The sequence below is a fragment of the Schistocerca cancellata genome, chromosome 3, assembly GCF_023864275.1.
Source record: "Schistocerca cancellata isolate TAMUIC-IGC-003103 chromosome 3, iqSchCanc2.1, whole genome shotgun sequence".
NCBI classification, from domain to species: Eukaryota; Metazoa; Arthropoda; class Insecta; order Orthoptera; family Acrididae; genus Schistocerca; species Schistocerca cancellata.
In genome coordinates this window covers 71,679,326-71,692,711 of record NC_064628.1, presented here as the reverse complement: position 1 = coordinate 71,692,711, position 13,386 = coordinate 71,679,326, and the positions used below count along the sequence as shown (strand labels likewise).

The 13,386-nt window shown below is 37.8% G+C and overlaps 2 protein-coding genes across 3 annotated transcripts in view; one reads left to right on the top strand and one right to left on the bottom strand.

The window, feature by feature from the left end:
* LOC126177004 (protein O-GlcNAcase) overlaps positions 1-12,976 on the bottom strand; it is a 173,178-nt gene extending 160,202 nt beyond the window's left edge. For both annotated transcript variants that reach the window (XM_049924219.1, XM_049924220.1), the window contains exon 1: positions 12,696-12,976. In XM_049924219.1, coding sequence (XP_049780176.1) covers positions 12,696-12,768 — 73 coding nt within the window. In that variant the 5' untranslated portion in view covers positions 12,769-12,976. The remainder of the gene's footprint in view (positions 1-12,695) is intronic.
* Positions 12,977-13,368: 392 nt separating this feature from the next.
* The window catches only part of LOC126177003 (methenyltetrahydrofolate synthase domain-containing protein), a 122,613-nt gene continuing 122,595 nt past the window's right edge, over positions 13,369-13,386 (top strand). The window contains exon 1 of the mRNA XM_049924218.1: positions 13,369-13,386. This exon is cut by the window's right edge and continues 307 nt beyond it. The gene's annotated coding sequence lies outside the window, so the exon portion shown is untranslated.

The following is a 13,386-nucleotide window of genomic DNA, read 5'->3' as shown; positions in this document are numbered from 1 at the left end:
GGTACCACCCAGAAAGATAAAATTAATAGTATGACAACATGGTAGTGCACAGATTTCATTTATTTTGGAAGAGAAGTCTTTCTACTTCATTTGAAAACAAATAAACACATAAATTACCTTTAACCATTGTGCATTGGTGGTAATGGATCAATTTAAATGCAGTAAAACACTTCAGTGGTGGAGAAGGAAGAGTTGCATTGTTTTCCCTTGTTACTGGCAAAAGCCACAAACAGAAACGTATAGAAACATTTTTTTTTCCACTCCCCTCAACTGTAACATATAAGATACTCTTCTCTAGAGCCAGGCTGAAAAGGTGAAACTGCAGTCTGATCACACAGTACTGTCAACATGTTATTCACATGAAAGATTAAGTTACCTTAGTTAGTAAACTATGAATCCAGTTACATAATGACATACTCAACCAGTGAAGACTTGAAGTATATTCATTCACAGCAGAGGCTATCACTAAGCATAATGTGTGGCAGCCACCTTTAGGTTCCATAATATGCTGTTGCTTCTTGTTTAGGCAACAAGTCTCAGAATATTACATCTACTGTTTGTGAATGCTCTAGCTGGTACTCATTAATATTGGTTGCCATAACTACAGCTGCAGACTTTCACATCAACTGCTCGTTACGGGCACTGCTCAAGGTTAAAGATTTCTACACTGCACATTTTGTAAGGTAGTCATCACAATTTTTTTTGCACTGCTCGTTACGGGCACTGCTCAAGGTTAAAGATTTCTACACTGCACATTTTGTAAAGTAGTCATCACAATTTTTTTTGCACTTTTTTCCTACACGACAAGTTGTACAATATTAAATCATCTGCACTGCAGTTTATAAGCACTGTAACTGGTATTCGCAAGCTGCCACTGTGTGTGTGTGTGTGTGTGTGTGTGTGTGTGTGTGCGCGAGCGCGCGCGCGCGTCCTCTAGGTCGACAGAGGATTTGCCCTAAATTACCACAGCTTTCTGCCAAGTCAATGAGCCTGCTAACGACTCAGCATCTCTACTATTCGGTGAGTTGCTGCCGTTTGTCCTAAATTATTTACACTCTAACAGAACTTCCCGCCATCATATTTGTCCATTGTGACTTATTCTGCAATAGACTATAGATAAACTCTCTGAGAATGATGAAACAACAACACTACATGTATGGGAAATAATGAACACAATGAAATTATGTTTTGCTTATGATGGAATCCTCAAATATATTTTTTTGTTGAAACCTGAACTACATGCTTCTGACGAGCAACAGTTACCATAAGTATCTGAAATTTCGAGCACTTTTCATTGGCCGATTATTTACCTTTATAGAAATTCCATCACTTCCTTGGTTTCTTTTTGCTATTTCATTCTATATTATGTTCCAAATAAATCATATCATGTTGCTGGATGAACTTATTTGTCCATAAAGATACAAAAATTTCAAGTGCCAATGACACTGCACACAATTCAACAACACAAGTTGCAATTTGATTTAACTTTGTCAGCAAAAGTGTCCCTTGATGTCAATAACGTATTCTCTCACTTCTGTATGATATTTTGGCAATTTCCAGAGTATGGGATCATCCAATAATAAGACATAGATCAATTACTTAGGACTACAGTGATCTAATACATAATTTTTTTTTTTTTTTTGAATAGTGCTATGGTATTAAATGTTATCGTGTGAATGTAATAATCTAGATGAGTACTACCTACATAACTCATAACTATGAGTTTACAGAGTGAACGTGTGTGCAAAAATGTTCTTGATGTAGCCTGTATTCCATGACACTGGTAGCAACAGACTTATCATAATACCTCGAAAAACAACAACAAAATCAATTTTTGTATGGTCATTTCCCAGAGTTCAATTTACCATGTCATTTTTTAAAGTGTGGCTCCTACTTCATCAAAACATGTTGTTTGGAATCTCAAAGGTAGGTACATCCAGTTTACATATAGTGTTCTGCTGCTTCTCAATATATTTAATCCACAATGAAAATTACTGTAAATAAATTTGCTTTTTCCCAACCAACAGCTCAAATTCACAAAATGAATGCTAAATATGAGAACGGTGAATATAAATACATAAAGGCACTTCAAATTAAAGCTGTTATCCACATGAAGGTTGATTTCACTGCCACAATGTTTTACGCTAGGCATGGTTCTAATGGAATTGGTTTGCCTTAGACTTCCTCTAACTCTGAGATGACTTAACCTGCCTGTTATAGAGTAATGTGCTTACTGTGTACCCCAAACCACATTGCAACTTGGCATGTTCCATAAATGCAAATTATTGCCTGGGCTTAAAGAAGCAGTAAGGTAATGCTGTCATCAACCTGAAGGTTGGTTCAAGTGCCTCAGTGCCTTACTTGGCATGGTTCTATTGTAGGTGACATGTGCCCTTGTCTTCCTCCGAGCTTTGAACTGCCTTAACCAGAAAGTTGTAGGGGGCCCTCAGTTTAATATGCAATTCAAAACCATGCAATACGACATTTCCCACATTACTTAGTTTTGCCAGAAGTGATGAAAGTTGTAAGTGACAATAAAAATGCTAGGCCTGACTGGGGACTCTGGCTGGATTTGTAATCTGGGACTTTTATCACTGTGCCATGAAGCTACTAAAAACACAATATACGAAGAAAAATCTTAACGACTAACAAGAGATAAAGACAAGCAACTTTGGTTTTGTGGCACTAACACTGGCTCAGAAAAAGGTATCCTCCATGCAAGAATATACTTTGTAAATAACTTCTCATCAATCATAGAATGTTTAACAATGTATAGAGAGTTCTGGTTGAAATCAGAAAGCTAGTCAAGCTCCGTATTTTTCGTTTGTGTACCTATCAACAATGCAACACTTCTTTCTTTCGATGAGTCATATCCTTGATTCCTAAATAAAATGTTTAACATAAGATACGCCTAAAGAACTTACTGACGCCCAGCTCATACTCATATAGTAACTTACACATAATCTGAGTTCAAAAATATTTGACTTCTGCTTATCTTAAATGCAATGACAGGAAACTATCTTAACTTATAAGGCATTCAGTTTTTTGTTGTTCTTTTAAGCTTCTCCACAGCAATGAGGAGCAATTAAGATCTGTGTAATGAATATTAAATCCAAGTAGATTAATGTGTACTGTCTAATGTCAAAATACCAAATTTCTGAACATTTTCCTGTCTGGGCACCATGGATTTCAAAGAAATTTTACATGAACATTTGCACAATCCCAAGGAACACTGACAAAGGCAGTACTGGCCGAAGTCATTTGTTTCACTCCATGTGGAACTTTGCACAAAGTGAGCATGAGTTTCTGGTGACTGAGTTGTTATACTTGGGGCAATATTTTGTTCAAAGAAATAAAATTTGACCATCTTTTACAATTTTATGCATTCTCTTAAGAATCCTAATGTAAAAGAACTTTACAAGTAATATTCAGCCAGAAAATTTTAGGCAAAATCATCCAATAAAATTTAATTGTTTGGCTTCCTATATCTAAGGGGCGAGAACTTTACAAGTAATATTCAGCCAGAAAATTTTAGGCAAAATCATCCAATAAAATTTAATCGTTTGGCTTCCTATATCTAAGGGGCGAAAGGTACAGAGAACATGAAACTTCTTATGTCATAATCTAACAACACAAGGTTATTAAGTATAAAGTTTCATTTATGTAACACTTTTCAAACTGAATACATTAAGTGCAAAGTCAAAGACTTTATAAAAATGTCAAAAATTCAATTTTTCCACCCCATTTTGCAAAAACCCATGTTATATAAAACCTTCCAAACTGGGCTCATTAGAAAGACCATGAACTCAAATCACAAAAAAATGTGTATTTGACTATCCAATGAGGGTGAACAATGCTAGATAATAGAATGAAATTTTCACTCTACAGCGGAGTGTGTGCTGATATGAAATTTCCTGGCAGATTAAAACTGTGTGCCGGACCGTGACTCGAACTCGAGACCTTTGCCTTTCGCGGGCAAGTGCTCTACCAACTGAGCTACCCAAGCACAACTCACGCCCCGTCCTCACAGCTTTAATTCCGCCAGTACCTCATCTCCTAACTTCCAAACTTCACAGAAGCTCTCCTGCGAACCTTGCAGAACTAGCACTCCTGGAAGAAAAGATATTGTGGAGACATGGTTAGATAATATGAATCACAACTGAGCACAAAAATCACAGCATGAAAAAAAATGTGAACTTTGGATTCTTAACTCTCGAAGAGTAGATGCCCAAAGAACATGGAACTTCATATGCAATAGCTCGGTAGCAGATGGATGTGGAGTACAAAATTTCAATTGCCTGCTATTTTTGTAATTTTAACGAAAACCTTTACGAAAATTTGGAAAACATTACATGAATGATATTTTACATTGGAAAACTGCAGTTGATTTGTGACAGTATGCACTGGTACTCCACATACCGGCACCTCTGATATAATAGCTCAAAGTCACCAGAAATTAATGCTCGCTCTGTGCAACATTACCCATGGAGTCAAATGACTATATAATATCTAGGCCAGTCCTGCTCCCACGAACCTTGAACTTTACCAGTGACATCGAGGTCACGTGCTAATGTTGAACATCAATTCATAAAATCCATGTTGGTTGGGCAGGGAAGCCTAGTTGAGTTGACATGGAATGACCAGTATGATATGCATTTTAGTCCACTGAATACTGTGCTATAACATCAGCAATAACCAACATACAATTTTAGCAATAGTGTTCTTCTTCACAGATCTACATCTACATTTATACTCCGCAAGTCACCCAACAGTGTGTGGCGGAGGGCACTTTACGTGCCACTGTCATTACCTCCCTTGTCTGTTCCAGTCGCGTATGGTTCGTGGGCAGAACGACTGTCTGAAAGCCTCCGTGCGCACTCGAATCTCTCTAATTTTACATTTGTGATCTCCTCGGGAGGTATAAGTAGGGGGAAGCAATATATTCGATACCTCATCCAGAAACGCACCCTCTCGAAACCTGGACAGCAAGCTACACCGCGATGCAGAGCGACTCTCTTGCAGAGTCTGCCACTTGAGTTTGCTAAACATCTCTGAACATCAGCATCTATCACTGTGAAATATATATATATATATATATATATATATATATATAAAGAAAGATGATGAGACTTACCAAACAAAAGCGCTGGCAGGTCGATAGACACACAAACAAACACAAACATACACACAAAATCTAGCTTTCGCAACCAACGGTTGCCTCGTCAGGAAAGAGGGAAGGAGAAGGAAAGACAAAAGGATATGGGTTTTAAGGGAGAGGGTAAGGAGTCATTCCAATCCCGGGAGCGGAAAGACTTACCTTAAGGGGAAAAAAGGACAGGTATACACTCGCACACACACACATATCCATCCATACATACAAGACACAAGCAGACATGTCTGCTTGTGTCTTGTATGTATGGATGGATATGTGTGTGTGTGCGAGTGTATACCTGTCCTTTTTTCCCCTTAAGGTAAGTCTTTCCGCTCCCGGGATTGGAATGACTCCTTACCCTCTCCCTTAAAACCCATATCCTTTTGTCTTTCCTTCTCCTTCCCTCTTTCCTGACGAGGCAACCGTTGGTTGCGAAAGCTAGATTTTGTGTGTATGTTTGTGTTTGTTTGTGTGTCTATCGACCTGCCAGCGCTTTTGTTTGGTAAGTCTCATCATCTTTCTTTTTAAATATATTTTTCCCACGTGGAATGTTTCCCTCTATTATATATATATATATATATATATATATATATATATATATATATATATATATATATATATTCAGAAGTTATGAGTGTAACACGTTTACTAGTAAATTGGTGTTAGTGACTTACAGTTACTGCAGCACGCACTGTACTACCATATCCTGTTTCATTTAGATTTCCCTTTCGACAGGAGTCTATTTTGTCAGCATTTATCATAAATAACTAGTATTTTGAGGTTTGTTAGCAACTATAACATCAGAAAAGTTTCAGGGAACCACTAACTTTTATCCCAGGTTTTTTTGTTGCCTTAATAGAAATATCATTTATTAACTGCTTCAGTTCTGAATAGGTATTATTAATGTGTTTCAGCTTAACAGAGTCATAAAAGAGAATCAGCGAGCTAATTTTAGAGTTATTTGTTTACTGTTCTTCAAAGTATTGCATCAGTCCCTATGCAGCCCCATTGTGAATGCTGTTCTTGAACCTGGGATGAGTTAGTTGCGTTTGCAAGATACTGAAAATCACCCTAATCACTGTCAAACGATTGGAAGCTGTTGCAAATAGGTGTAGAAGTAGAGTTCTTGAGAGCCATGCACTGGTGATACCAAAGGTATCTCAAGTACTATCATGTCCTGTAGGTCTTATCTCATCTACAGGAAGAATGGGACCTACTGTTACTTGTCCACTTGGCGTGTAAATGGGATACAGTGACCAGTGAGACCTCAGGGTGTCATACTGGTCTCCATAACAGACACATTTGAAGTGATGTATTCAAATGAAACCAAAACTGAGCCAATGAGACTAACTTCATCTGTTGGGAAACATGTTGTATAAATACCAAAGGCAAGGTCTAGCAATTGCAGGCAATTCAAACGAACAGCAAATAATGGTACACCTTAGAGAAATGGCAGTGGGGTGGGAAAGAACATCAGGTGCACTCAGCATGTATGCCTGGTGGTCTCATTCAGCAAGCTGAAGAGGCTAATCTTGCAGCCACTTAGGGAACAGGAGGCTTTCAACTGCAGATTGTGGTGCACATTGGAACAAACAATGCCTGTCATCTAGGTTTCAAGGTCTTACATGGATAATTCCAGCAACTGATAGAGAATGCTGAGATGACCAGCCTCTTTCAGGAAGTTTCAAGGAAGCTCACAATTTGCGGCATTGCCCCCAGAGTTGATTGTGACTGCCTGATTCTCAGCTGAGTAGGACTGAATCAGAGACTCTGAAGGTTCTGCGACAAGCTAAGCTGTGGCTTCCTAGATTTGTGCCATAGCTTTGAGAACTCCAAGGACTCACTAAATGGGTCTTGTGTGCACTACACATCAGAGTCTGCTATCCAGGTACCTGTTAGATTAGGTGGCTCTCCATCCAGTCCATATAATGAAAGCTGTAGGGGAACTGAAAGTGTTAGTGTAAGATCCAAAGAAATGTCCCCTACAGCTGAGGGTATTGAAATCTTAGTGATTAACTTCTGAAGTATTCACAAAAAAGTGCCAGAGGTCAAGGCACTCCTAAAATGCATTAGCTTTTCAAAATATTAGGTACAGAAAGCTGGTTAAAACTCAAAATTGATAGTAGTGTGAACTTTGGGGAAAGTCTAAGTGTATATTGAAAGGATAGGGTAATAGAAATTGGAGTTGGGTTTATTTGGGGGACGAGACCAAACAGCGAGATCTTCAGTCTCATCAGATTAGCAAAGAATGTCGGCCATGCCCTTTCAATGGAGCTATCCTGGCATTTGCGTGAAATGATTTAGGGAAATCACAGAAAACCTATATCGGGATGGCTGGACACGGGGTTGAACCATCCTCCTCCTGAATGCCAGTCCAGTGTGCTAACCATTGCGCCACCTCACTTCGTAATGGAAAATGGAGGTGGTGTATTTGTTGCAGCGGACAAGAAATTCATATCCACCAACATAGAAATTGAAACTGCATGCAATATTGTTTATGTAAGATTCACTATCAAAGGTGAGCAAAAACTTACAATCAAATCCTTCTATTAATCTCCAGACTCACCTCCACATGTAACTGAAAATTTTAAAGAAAACCTAAGCTCACTAGCACACAAGTTCCCAGTCACACTGTTATCCTTGGAGAGATGTAATCATCCAACTATCAACTAGGAAAATTACAGATGGAAGCAGTGGGAATAATAAGACGAACAGCAAAAAGTTACTGAATGCCTTTTCCAAGAACTATCTACAACACATTGTTCACAAGCCCTCATGATGAGAATACATTGGATTTAATGACAACATCCATAATTGGAGAGACTTTTTATGGTGGGCAGTCACCACGAAAACACTTCTAAAGAAACTGATGCTACTGTATAACAGGTGTAAAATAAAGCATAGGGCTATACAACAATAGATGATGAATGGAAAATATTTTATTGTCAACATTGCAATGTGAAAGGCCTTCAACAACTACTGTAACAGAATATTATCGAAGAATCTCTCACAAAAACCAGACAAGTTCTTGTCATACGTAAAGGCTGTTAATAGTGACTGAACACTCATGGGCAAGATGGGCTGAAACATAGGGCAGCAAAACCAACAACAGAAGTGCTTAATTCGATTTTAAAATGTTCCTGTACAAATGAAAATCCAGGGGTATTGTCCTACTTTAATTCTTGCCGAGCTACAAATGACAGATACACACATTAGCAGTGGTGTTGAAAAACAACTGAAATAGTTAAAACTGAAAAAAGTTCTAAGGCCTGATGAAAACCCTATAAACATAGGTTATAAGGGTCAAAAGACTGGCGGTAGAAGTGATTCACAAAACTAATGTTTAATATCCTTGCTTTCCATTTGTTGTAGAATGTTAAAAAAAATTCTGAGCTCAAATGTAATGAGGTATCTAAAGCAGAATGACATCTGCTATGCCATCCAGCATGGATTATAAAAATATTGATCATGTGACACCCAAATCACACTTTTCTCTAGACATTGTTAAAACCATGAATCAAAGCAGCTACGTAGATGCAGTACCTGTATTTCTTAACTTCCAATAGGTTGTTGACTCAGTACCACACCTATGCACATCACGAAGGGTACAATCAAATATGGTATCAAGCAAAATTTACAACTCAATTTAGGATTTCTCGGTAGGGAGGACACAGCATGTTATCTTGAAAGGAGAGTCATCAGCAATTTAAAAGTAGCTTTAAGTGTGCATCCTGAGAAGTGTGTTGTGACCCTTGCTGTCCATGTTGTATACTAATAACCTTTCAGACAATATTAACAGTAACCTCAGATTTCCTGCAGATGACACAGTTACTTATCAAAAGGTACTCCCTGATAAAAGTTGAACAAATACTCTGCTCAATCTTGGTAAGATTTCAAAGTGGTGCAAAGACTGGAAGACTCTTTTGAATGTTCAAAAATGTGGACAATTTTACATAAGAAAAGAAGAGACGTAGTATCCTATGACTATAATATCAATGAATCACAACTGCAATTGATAACTCCTATAAATATCAGGGGGTATTAATTCATAGGGATGTGAAATGCAATGATCATGTAGGTTCAGTTGTAGGTGAATCAGGTGATAGACGTCACTTCATTCATAGAATACTAGGGAAATACAACCACTCTATGAAGGCAATTGGCAACAAAACATTTGTGTGACTCATTCTAAAATATTGCTCAAGTGAGAGGGGCTCGTACCAAATAGGACTAACAAGGGATATTGACATGTACAGAAAAGCACACCACAAATGGTCAAGGCTTGTCTGACCCACGAGATACTTTCATAGAGATGCTGAAGCAACTGAACTGGCTTCAGTTGCAAATATCCAGAGAGAACCTCCTTACTAAGTTTGAAGGACCTGCTTTAAGTGTCAAATATAGGAATATACAACCCCCTATGTACTGCTCATGTAAGATGTATTAGGATAAGTTTAGACTAATTACAGCATGCAAAGAGGAATTGAAACAGTCATTCTTCCCCCACTCCATACAGGAATGGAACAGTAAAAGGTCCCAAGAATTGATACAATGGGGGTACTTCACATTGGTTTGCAGAGACGGATGTAAATGTTACAGACAATGCATACCTATGTTATTTGAAATCATAATATCCACCATATAAATATATGAAATACAGATTAGCAGTTGGAAAAAAGGAAAGCTAGCTGAATACATAAAATGATGTAACCACTGAAAGAGCTTCACCCAGTATATGTCACCATGGCACTATCTTGAACAGAATGGACAGTATCTTGAAAGGAAGATATACAATGCAGTATCTTGAAAAGCAAAACAAGGATAATAGAAAGTAGTCTAATAAAATCAGGTATGCTGAGAGAATTAGATTAGGAAATGAGACACTTAAAGTAGTAAATGAGTTTTGCTATATGGGAAGCAAAATAACCGAGGGTGGTTGAAGTAGGGAGGATATGAAGTGTAGACCAGCAATGGCATGAAAAGCAGTTCTCAAGAAGAGAAATTTGTTAACTCGAGCACAGATTTATGTGTCAGGAAGTCCTTTCTAAAAGCATTTGTAAGGCGTGTAGCCATGTACGGAAGTGAAAAAGGGACAATTAACAGTTAAGACAAGAACAGAATAGAATAGAAGCTTTTGAATGTGGTGCTACAGAAGTATGCTGAAGATTAGATGGATACATCACGTAACTAATGAGGGGGTACTGAATAGTGGAGAGAAGAGAAATTTGGGTTAAACCTGAGTAAAAGAAGGGATCAGTTGGTAGGACACATTCTGAGGCATCAAGGGATCACCAATTTAGTACTGGAGGGAAGCATGCGGAGTAAAAATAGTAGCAGTAGACCAAGAGATGAATATAGTAAGCAGATTCTGAGGGATGAAGGTTGTAGTAGTTACTCGGAGATGAAGAGGCTTGCACAGGGTAGAGTAGCATGGAGAGCTGCATCAAACCAGTATTTGGACTGAAGACCACCACCACCACCACCACCACCACCACCACATAATCACAAAATTTGTAAGAAACATACAGCACATAGGTAAGACAGGCCTGAAGACGCAATTCTATACAATGTAAATGAAATATAACCTCTATAATCCATTGTTTTGAGAATGAGAATTTTAACTACTTGGGGAAAAAGTGAAAGAGGGCATTTCTTCTCAGATTGTCGTCTTCAAATCTACGTCCATGTTGGGCTACCTACCAGTATGCCATCACACACCATGACCAATACTTTGTATTCACATTTTCAACTTCCGTCAACTCAAAATTGTCAACTTTCAACCCAATTTTCACATCAGTACAAAATACTGTGTGTGGTATCACTGAAGTAGTCATAGGTGAATACTATGTTGTGTTTATGTTACTTTAAAATGAAGAATTATTCCATTTATGGTCCAACAAAGGAATTGCTAACAATGTTGTGGAAATACAAAACATTGATATGTATTAAATAAATTTTCACTTTGCAACAGAGTGTGCACTTATCTGAAGCTCCCTGGCAGATTAAAACTGTATATGGAGTAAGACCTGAACACAGGACCTTTGCTTTCACAGGCAATTGCTCTACTCACCGAGCTGTTTACGCACAACTCATAAACCTACCCTCACAGTTTTATTTAGACCAGTAACTTTCCTCTACCTTCCAGACTTCACCCTTGTAGGGCTACCACTCCTGGGTGAAAGGATACAGAAAGAAATGGCTACTAAGGCGTAGTCTAAACAAGTGTTAGCAGAATAAATTTTCACCCTGTAGCACAGCATGCATTGATTTGAAATTTCCTGGTGTGCTGAAATGTGACTTGAGCCCTTTCTTACAGAAATGCTCATCCCAGAAGATAAGCAGGATAACATCTACAAAGTTTGCATAATAGCAGAGAGGTAATGGTGGTAGTAGAGCTGAGGGTAGGACAGGAGTCGTGCATGGATAGCTCAGCTGATAGGGCATTTGCCCTGTGTTTTAACATGCCTTTTAGTTACACAGATACCAGCTGCCTGCACTGTGAGATGAAAGGAGGGCCAACCCCTGTCAACCAATACAGCTCCACTCACCATGGTAGTCCATATAAGGCATCTTTGTAACAGTAAGACCTTCTAATAGGAAGGATGGTGCTGAACGTAATACTTCACAGGAAGTATGACATAAATATTTTCACTTTGCGCTACTGATGTCACTTGTCAGTCATTTCTCAGTTTGGTAAAATTTTTGTACTTGCTTGTACGATTGTGTTATCTACACAAATATTTGATGTATTTAATTCTGTTTCCCATTCTTTTACGAGAATAAACCTTTGTATATTTGCGTTTGTGAGCTAGATAATTTTAATAATTTCCTTCAATAGTCTAATGGTATTCAGCATTTAAATTAGATACTAGAGTGTGATTGTGTTCCTCCCCCTTGATATCTTTGTTGTAGTGACAGGCTAATCTGTAGCATAGCCAGATGTCACCATTTTCACTAGATGTAACACACGTTCACTGTAACCTGCCACAACTACGTGGAATTTTTTTTAAGTACTAAATGCTGCGTACATTTTCAACGAGAATTTTGGTGCATATTATGATCATACATCATACATTACTTACAAGAAATGCATTGTTTTGTGGGGCTGTGGTGTGGTCAATAAGTACCTATAATAAGAACTTGTCACACCATTCTTAAAGTTTTAATTCCTTTCAGTATCCAGTTCGTAATCACTTTAGTTTTGTTTAACATGTAAAAATACAGAGAAAGTATCACTTTAAGAAAGACAAGGATCCAGTAGCGGAAATCTCCTGTAACTGCGGCCATACAAGTAGTAGTCCGAAACCATTAAATCGTAAACAATTCAGATTGTTCGGTAGTACACATGAAAATGTTGTACATTCTACAAAACAAGCTACATAAGCAAGTTTATATGATACAAACATCAACAACCTAGCAATCATTAAAATCCTACATTGCAATAAACTCCAATGGGAGATAAATTACCAAAAAATAAGGATTCAAATAATGAATAATAGCAGAGCGCCTTCCAATCTAATGTAATTTCAGTTTGTTTATTTACCTTCGACAACACCGCAAATAAAGTTGCCATTTTTCACATGTAAGTTGTCAACAGTTGCACTCTTGTCAGCCATTTTGCTGGGACAGCTGCTAGACTTGATATTGTGTATAAACTTTACCGCACGCCAGTACTGCTACCTTTATTTAAAAAAAATTTTTTTTTCGTCAAGCGCCAGTAAATCAGCTACCGATTATCGCTCAATACAATTTACTATTAACGACACCTGTCGAAGGATAAGGTGCAGGTTCTAAAAACACAAACTTTATCGATTTACTTTCACAAAGAAGTTAAACGACTCGGGCAAAGTTGTATAGTACTTCCACTATAGATAAACCAGTCCCCATATACAAGTCGATAAGTCACAATGCATACAGACCTTCTACCGATATTTTCGAAATTAATATACGATTATGATGGTTGTAACCGAATAGCATGTCAAGTAATAATTTTCTGTCACATAAAATTTTAAAATTGGAAAATATTTTTTTAGGGGATTGCCAATGCCTGAAGCATACACGAATAACATGCAGCAAAATTCATATTTAGGTTTCAACGAGGCAATGCTGCTGTATGGCATCATTTATTGGGAATACTGAACGCAAGAGGACATATATAAATGAGATCGAAACAGTATAGCCAATCTTCACATCAAATGAATTTTTCCGATTTTGGCCGACGGTTACGCGATTTC